This window comes from Euprymna scolopes, chromosome 9, assembly GCF_053919585.1.
Source record: "Euprymna scolopes isolate OS-2025 chromosome 9, ASM5391958v1, whole genome shotgun sequence".
NCBI classification, from domain to species: Eukaryota; Metazoa; Mollusca; class Cephalopoda; order Sepiida; family Sepiolidae; genus Euprymna; species Euprymna scolopes.
Genome location: NC_136490.1, coordinates 151,278,820 through 151,287,933, shown reverse-complemented (window position 1 = coordinate 151,287,933; position 9,114 = coordinate 151,278,820). Strand labels below are relative to the sequence as shown.

General features: G+C 37.2%; 1 protein-coding gene across 1 annotated transcript; it reads right to left on the bottom strand.

Moving 5' to 3' along the window:
• Window positions 1-2,370: 2,370 nt before the first annotated feature.
• LOC145284921 (cGMP-specific 3',5'-cyclic phosphodiesterase-like) lies at window positions 2,371-8,647 on the bottom strand. The gene is made up of 2 exons (XM_080134015.1): window positions 3,007-8,647; window positions 2,371-2,899 (listed from the first exon to the last, which is right to left on the bottom strand). Exons 1-2 carry the CDS (start codon window positions 5,759-5,761, stop codon window positions 2,460-2,462), a joined length of 3,195 nt encoding a protein of 1,064 aa, XP_079990141.1. The 5' UTR covers window positions 5,762-8,647; the 3' UTR covers window positions 2,371-2,459.
• Between the last annotated feature and the right edge of the window lie 467 nt (window positions 8,648-9,114).

Genomic DNA, 9,114 nt, shown 5'->3' with positions numbered 1-9,114 from the left:
GAAGATTTCAGCTTCAGGGGGAGGTGTTGTGAAGGAACATAACTGGCTATACACCGGTTACAAACTGTATATATATATTGGACTGTTTGGCAGACAGCGGCAGACAAGCAGTCGCAGTAAGACGGATAGTCTTACGTGTTGATTATCAGACTTTCTTCCCCATACTTGTTACTATGTACTTCTATTTACCTTAGGCGAGCAGCCTTACGTTTCTGTATTATAAATAAACCCTATTACACATACCACTCGGTGTAACTCACGTTTGTCTTTATTTCCTAAGTATTTAGGAATATAACACTTTCATAAATCAGAGTCCATTTTCTGTAGGCTGTTTTTGAACCCAGTCAACGACGGGTACTTTTGCTAGTATATATATATATATATATATATATATATATATATATATATATATATATATATATATATATATATATAAAGTTTCTACCAAACTCTTCTCTGATTTTTTATCTACAGAGTTGAAACTTGATATATAGGCGATTTGGATCTGTCGAACAAATTCAGTTTGGTTTCTAACCGGTAAAAATAGCCGCTAAGTGGTCCAAATTTTACAAAGTGATGTTAGTATGTATAATCCTACTAAAACTGTTACTTCTACGCATGCACAAATGTACTTTTTTCCGTCACTTAATTTGGAATGTTTTCTTATCCGTCTTTCAGTAGCTCAAATGGTAACAACTAAGGCTTAAGCGCTAAATGTTTTTGTTTCTACTCTAGCTTTCTTTCTTGTTTTAGCGAGGATCTTTTCCTTTTCCTTGTGATCGGAGATGTTTATTTACATTTTACATTATATTAGAATATTTGTTTATTTGTTTATTTATTACTTATTATTAGAATTATGATCATTTTTGTTGTTTTCTTTTGTCAATATCCGTAGTAGTAGTTCATGGTTTTTTCTTCGCTGTCCTAAAGTAAAGTTTATTTTGTGTACACATACGTTTGCTATTCCACTCCTGCATTATAATAATTTTTTAGAGCTCTCTAAAGTTTACGATAGATAATTTCTCATTGAAGCATAGTCTGCGCAAGTCGTCTAAGTTGTTACATGTGCTGGCTTGATATAGTATTTTCCACTCTACTATCGGTCATCGTCCACTTTCTCACAGTAGTAAACAGTAATTATGGTTTCTATTCGGCGTTTTTTGTACTTGAATGCACCTCTGTGATTGTAATATCTGCTTTTAAAATCTACAGAGGTTATTTCTATCTAATATGTTTTTGCTATTTGGTCTAGCTCTACTTAAGTATTGATCACTTTCGAAGTAAATATTGAAAATAGTTACATAAAATTTTATGTAGATACATGAAATAATAATACACATGAGCCACAAGCGCGGGCCAGACAAATTGTTGCAAAGGCAAAACATGAAGAAGCATTATATGGAACCAAGAATATTGAAGCTGCATATCTATAAATTCTCTAATCCCACCCCATCCCCTCATTACCACATCACTGCCCCCCCCCAAAAAAAAGAGTGTGACTGAATAGCCAAGTAGAGTCAAGGAGGAAGGAAAGACCGAGAAGAGAGCACTGACCAGACCTCCGCTACATAAGTGCGAAGAGAACTGGGACCTTGAGGAGGCTTATTGCCATTCAATTTCCAGCGAAGACCAACAGCCGCTGCCAACGAGAAATCAATTGCAAGCAGCTGTTGCGATAATGCAAATTTATTTGCCAATGTTATCGAAAGAGGTGGAGAGTACTGGAAATCTGGAGAGACTTATTGTCACTCAGCTTACAGGGAACATCACAGGATGTTTTCAAGAAGAGATCTTTGATGACCTGTGTGAAAGCTCCTTATGGGCCAATAATAATAATAATAATAATAATAATAATAATAATAATAATAATCAGGAAGAGGGCTGATTAGGATTGAGGAATGTGTCGGAGGAAGTGTGCATAGCATCGCCACTTGGCTAGCAGTCATGAAGTGTTACTTGCAGCAGTGGCGAAAGCGGAAGAGCTAGATAAAGAATCATTGGAAGGTAAGCAGAAATACGAGGAAATAATCAAAGCAAAAAAGTCGACTGAGTTGGTAAGAATGAAACTTCATGGTCAGTTTGAACGAGATACTAAGACACTAAAATGTCAGGACACGTAGAGTTTTCTGTCTAAAGGTGAAAAGAGAGACAGGAAATATTATATTTGCTGCTCAGGAACAGGCGCTAAATAAAAATGCAATCAATAGAAACATTTTGGGAAAGACTGTTCTGATAAGTTCCAATTTTAAATGCACGTACAAAAACTTCTTGAAAACACGTCGTATATTTTCGAGGATTTCACGGTGTTAAAAGTTTTCGTCTTCTTTTCTAGCTATATGAATAACAAATAAGCAAGAAACCAAAGAAACGTCATGTTTAACGTGTGTATTATTTTATCTTGATTGGTCCGATTGAAAACTGTAAAATAATAAACGAAAATATACCTCATTAAAAAAAGTTCACATAATCGCACATAATTTGCTTTTCTCTGTGCTCTTTATAGCGACTTTATCAGTTGCCTTTGGTGCGCATTTCCTCTTTGTGGTCTTCGGCATCATCTTCGCTTCACCATCTAACGGTTCCACATGCATATTCTCAGCTTTAGTCGTGTCTAACGGAATCGATTTCCTTTGCGCAGATTGCCTTCTCGAGGCTGCTTTCGCAGAAGATTTATCGGCGGGAGTGACTATTGATGACTTTCGGGTCTTTTTTTCGCTTCTACGCTGTGTCATTTCTTCCGGCTTATCGCTTGATTTCTGCGAAGAAAGTTTTCTACCTACCGATTCGAGTTGACTTTTACTTCCTTTAGACGAACGTCGTGGTTTAGCCTTTGGCGAAACTGTAGGTGAAGGCGTTATAGTTGAGCGAGACTCATCTTGGGCTGGAGAAGGTGGACGTTCTGTGGGAGAAAAAAGAAGGGGAAAGTTTACAGTAACTAACTTATCCGACATTTTCGATACGAATTGTTATTTAATGTTATTTTTTTAAAGGAATCTGAATTAATACCTTCACTTTTCTTTCGTTGTATTTTCTTCATCTCGTCTTCTTTCTTCTTTCTCGCCGCTTCCGCTTCCTTTGCTTCTGCTTCTTTTTTCTTCTGTTCCATTTCGTCTCTTTCTTTCTGTTCCTTTTCTTTCTCTTCTTGTCCATTTCGTTCTTTTTCTTCTTTTTCTCTTCTCTCCTTTTCTGCCTTTTCTTTTTCTTCTTTCTTCTTCTTTTCCTCAGCTTCCCTATTTTCCATTTCTTTCTTTTCCTTTTCTTCTCTCGCTTTCTTTTCTCTTTCCTCCAATTCTCGCTGTCCTTTTTCCTTTTGCTCCCTTTCTTCCTTTTCCTTTTTTGCTTTCTTTTCTTTGTTCTTCTTTTCTCTTGCACTTTTGTCAATGTATTGACTGACATCCTCATCAAAATCTGTAAGACCTGCACGAGACTTCATCACCTCGTTCTCAACGTTGAATTCTTCGGCATTCTCAACCATATACTCCCAGATTTGTCGATTTTTTGAACAAGCCTTGAGTAATTGCGTGAATATGTCATCGAAGTGCGCCATCGTTTCAAACACCTTTAAGCAAATAACATCAATAAAATCTACCATCATCTTAGGAATTTTATTAACTTCATTTTTACTTAACCATGCGGAACCGGATTCTTGAGGTTGTAATAGATCTAACACATCAGTCAGAACAAGCGATTTATGACGACCCCATTCTTTAGAAAATGCAATCAAATCACAGCTGATCATTGCCAAACTCATGATCATTTCTTTGTCGTGTGCATTATAAAGATTTCTCTTTTTCTGCTTCAATTCTTTAAGATAATCCACATTAAGAATATAATCGTAAATATCCGTCGATAAGATTGCCCGCTTTATGAATTCCATTGCTTCTCTATATTTTTCAGTCATGAGATTTCTGAAAATGTTGGTCGATTCAGCGTTCAAGATCATTACACAGCGACCTAAAATCTGATTCTCATCGGAAGAGGTGCTATAGATGGTTGCTAGTAGCGAAGTGGATTTCAGTTTTTTAGCACTAGCGAATCCCTGATAATCCAGATCATGGCAGAGAGTGGCAACCAGCAGACAAATGCACTCAAAAGGAGAAAAGAAGTTCTTCAAAGAACCATTGCTTAAAGCACAAAACATCATTTGAGACACATTGAGCGCGTGGCGCCAATTGTGATATAGCAAAGGTTTGTAGTTTTTCTTCACTGTCAGTATCCAATGAAACAGATTCTCCGGACTAATTCCTAAGATGTCCAGAGCATTCAGCTTCATGAACATTTGGGCAACCACTTGAACCGTAGATACATCATTTATCATTACATCGTTAAATTCAATGTCGTATATATTACACTCGTCTAGAGAAGGCATTTGTAAATTTATAAAACGATTAACTTCCGCTTTTTCTGAAATCAAATGGTAAGAAAGAATTTCCATTGTTATTTCTTTGGCTGTCAACGACTTGGTTGTTTTCTCATATAGCTGACAGTTATATACACCAAGGCCACAGTATATAGCAAAGGCTTCCACAGAACTGATATCTGAGTCATTCTGAATAAACGTAGTTTGCCCCGCAAACATAATGCAACCAATGCGATTGTTCGATGGATCGCGTATGGCCGCAAACAAAGTCCAGTTCGCATCTTCTTCATATATTTTCTTTTTATCTACATCAGTATCGCCAGGCGGAATTTTATCCGCAGAAACAAATCCCAGTTGGGATTCAAGGTCAATTAAATCAATAACCCGATTGCTATCCAAACATTCTTTAGCAAGAACATTGTATGCATCTTCGGGTTCATCTTTTGCGATTATCATATCTCTCATACTCTGGTTCAAACGATAGAATTTAGAGAACGATTTACCCTTTGCGTCCAGCAAATAAAGTTTTGCGAATTTGCAATCAACTAATTGCACGGCATGTTCTAATATACTCTGGGTAAGTTTGTCGATGCTGCTTTGTCCTATAGATATTTGCCACGCTAAGCTCAACAGAAGCTGATTTTTGCGCACTTCCTTAACTGACATTTGAAATAGACGAGCGTTGTTAATACCAATTCCGCAGAAACCTAGGTATTCAGTAAAAAGAATCTCATCTTTTTCCGAAAAGTTATCTACACTGATTTTGTTCATGATTTCAGCCACCCCAACTACGTCGCCTTCCTTATTCATAATTGGCATACAAAGCATACAGCGGATTTTATATCCAGGCAGACCGTCGATATCCGAATCAAACCGTGGGTCAGACTGCGTGTTTTTAATATTCATCGCCATTCTTGTCTCAGCAACTTTTCCAACGATTCCTTTGCCAAAAGGTATGTGGAGTGCCATAGACTCGTTGAGGATTGTATCATCCAGAGTCGATGTAGCGGTGACGTCATGCAATCTTGATATTAGGTACTTTTCATCAGTTCCCTCCACAAGAAAGAGTCTACCCCGTTCGCTTTCAGTGAGGTTAATAACGTTTTGCAAAATCTTATGACTCAACGCGTTTACGTTTAGTTCACCAGCAATGTCTTTTATGAATTCGCTAAAGCGTTGATTTTCATTTATGGTAGTGTCGATAACTTTCTGCTTTTGTGCTCTGTGGTGGTTGATTAGCTTTTCCACACATTTCGACATAGTAAGAGTTGGTCTAGTCACAACAATTTTCGGAATGACTTTTTTTGACTTACTCTGTTTGGCCAGAAATGTACCTAGGAAATCCTGGTGCTCATTTAGAAACGCCTCAACGGCCTCTTCGTCCAGCATATCCGTCGTCATATTGTCTTTATGCCAAACAAAGGCAAATCTATGATAACGGTATTAAACCCTGGTTCACAATTACCAGACAACGTAAAAATCTACAAGCTTATTTTTAATCCTTTGTTTGCGATTGGTTAGAATTTTAGAGACAAAATCTTATCCCTTCTTGTATGACGATTCTCATGCGTATCTAGTGATATTTTCTGTTATGTGTTTATATCAATCTATATACTAATAAAACTGGTGGCCTTATTTGCTTTGGTGTTATATCTATTAGAAATAAAAACATTCGGTACAGGTCCGTTAAATCTGGTGAGTCGGAGTCTGTTGGCTTGTCACTTGGTCATTTCTTTTTAACCAATTTGGCTTGACTCACTGCTTTTAGTCATTTGTTATATCCGTTTCTTTTCACAATACGTTAATGTATGTGCTTGCAATAAGCGCCAACCATTGCTTCCTGTTAGATGAATAGAATTAGTCGTTTAGTGATGCCTTTTGCCTTCACTTTGTTTGTATCTCATGGAAGTAATAAACATCCAGTTTAGGGAAATTAGTATATCCTCTTCCTTTTACAATTCGTTTAGGTTGCTGGCTTCTCTTTATTTCCCAACTTACCCACGAGGGCTAAATGTGACACGAGGTTGAGCCTCATGGTTACTATTAAGAACGAAGTATTTATTTACTAAAACATGGATCACTTAATAAATGATGAATTGAAATTGACAAAAGTCACCTTTCATACTATATGACGTAATAAATGATAAGTGTTAGTTGCCAAAGGTTACCATTAATTCTTTACGTCGTCATCCATTTTCAGGTAAATATATAAAGCCGCCATTGCTTTTTGCTTGAAACTCCCTTTCCGGGGGAGCTTCCCACTTAGGGAGCGGTGGTAGATGTTGTTGCCATTGGTGTAGGGGACAGAGGGGCTGTAGGTGCCACAGACTGTGGTTCACTTCCTTCACTCACAGTCGCCTCTTCTTTAGCTGGAGAATTGTTTTCCTGGATGGATTTCTCCTCCTTGGATTGGGGATCCACGGTCTGTGGACCCCTTTCCGCTTCCGCTTTCTTTCCTCTCCTCGTAGCCGACCTCTGCATGGTTAGCATTAAATACTGCCCAGACCTACGTGGAGACAGCGTCCGGGGTGATGGCCGAATAAGATAATTTCATTTTAACTTAAATTGTTATTAGTTAATGAGGGGGGAAACCTTTCCATACGAAGATAATTTTATTCTTGCACACTACCAGAGTGCTCCCTTTTGGGGTAGCTAGTTCTCATCCACATTAAACACGACCTTGTGTCATGTTTTGTTTTCGTGAGGAAACAAATACATACTGTATACCTTTCAATTTGATCGACATAAAACAATATAAAATATAGCAAAAAAAAGCCTAAACTTCAAAAAATTCCAAGGTTTCTGATGTGAATTTTTGGCGAGAAATGATCCGTCTAAACGAGAAGTCTTCAAACCACAGCCCATGGGCCAGATCTGGCACGCCAAAATCTTTAATCCGGCCCGTCGAGCTCTTATTGAAAACGCAAAAATATTCGATTTGGGAAAAAAAATTGAAACATAAATGTATAGAAAATAGTGTTGTGCTTTTTTTCATTCTGTTCAGAAAATGATTAAAAGAATGAGGTTTTGGAGAACCAGTTTTATTAAAAAGCAAAGCTAATGCGCACAACGGTATAAAATACGTCCAGGTGATTATTTCCTGTATTTTGGTTCGCGTAGCTCTAAAAATCAGCGATATGACCGTCCGTTCGAAAACTTTAGAGATTTCTGGTCCAAACGAAAGTGATGGAGAATATAGCATCCACATACAACCGGTAAAGTCTAACCCTTCCTCGCCTTGATATGGTGCGGATCACGTGGTAGTGTAATAACTGCTCGGGGAAACATAGCTCTGGTGTAAAAATGAGGATCCGTCGTCGTCTGGAAGTATCCGTCTCTGCGTCCAACAAGCAAGGAAATGACGCGCGCAACCGAAAATCGATTATACGAGGATAACAACGTTGCTTCTGGACCTGTGTAATTATTGTTTTTTGTGTTTTTTAGGACGAACTTTTTCCGACTTTGTATGCAAGCTCTTGGATTTGATGGTCTGAGTTTCAGAGTACAAACGAGTAATTTTAACGAATAACTGGGTTCTCTGTAGAAGACCAATTCGCGTAAAAACAACAACAACAAAGAACAACAAGCAACAGCAATAGCAGTAGTAACAACAACAACAACAACAACAAACAACACACAACAACAACAAACAACAAAGAAACAGCAACAAACAACGGCAAACAAAAACAGCAACAAACAAAAACAACCAGTAACAACAGCAATACCAACAGCAACAAAAAACAAAAACAAAAAACAACAAACAACAGCAACAAACAACACACAACAACAACAAACAACAAAGAAACAGCAACAAACAACAAACAACAACAACAAACAACACACAACAACAACAAACAGCAACAAACAACACACAACAACAACAACAAACAACACACAACAACAACAAACAACAAAGAAACAGCAACAAACAACGACAAACAAAAGCAATAAACCACAACAAACAAAAATAATAAACAGCAACAAACAACAAACAACCAGTAACAACAGCAACAACAACAACAGCAACAAAAAACAAAAAACAACACACAACAACAACAAACAATACACAACAAGAACAAACAACAAAGAAACAGCAACAAACAACGACAAACAAAAACAATAAACCACAACAAACAAAAACAATAAACAGCAACAAACAAAAACAACCAGTAACAATAGCAACAACAACAACAGCAACAAAAAACAAAAACAAAAAACAACAAACAACAGCAACAAACAGAAACTTCTTATTTTGATAACAAAAAAAAAACTAATTCGGGCGTCTACAGTTGTTTGTCTAAGATGGATAAATTCATAGTGTTGCTAGTCTCCATGCTTTCTATGTAACATCTAGTTTTTGTTTGTTTGTTTTTTTTTTTTTTTTTTTTTTTTTTTTTTTTTTTTTTTTTTGTTTCAATATTTATCCGAAAGTCGTCTACTAGTTGTCGGGCATTGTGATTGGCTGATCGGCGTTTTGCGTCAGATTAGAGGCAAACCCGAGCGTTTGGTTTTTGACGTTATGTTTCGGGCAAAGCCGAGCGCACGCTTAGATATACCCGGTTCAAAATCTGCACAAGTACAGAAATGCAAATAACAACATAGAAAACTCAGTCGGCCATTAGAAAATAGAAAAACAGAAAATTATCGACGACACCATGAGAAAAATCAGCGTTTATGTGAATTCAGTGACGTCATATCAACGCTAGGTTTTTCGGCATACATTTTAATGTTGCCGTGACAAGGGTCGAATTGTG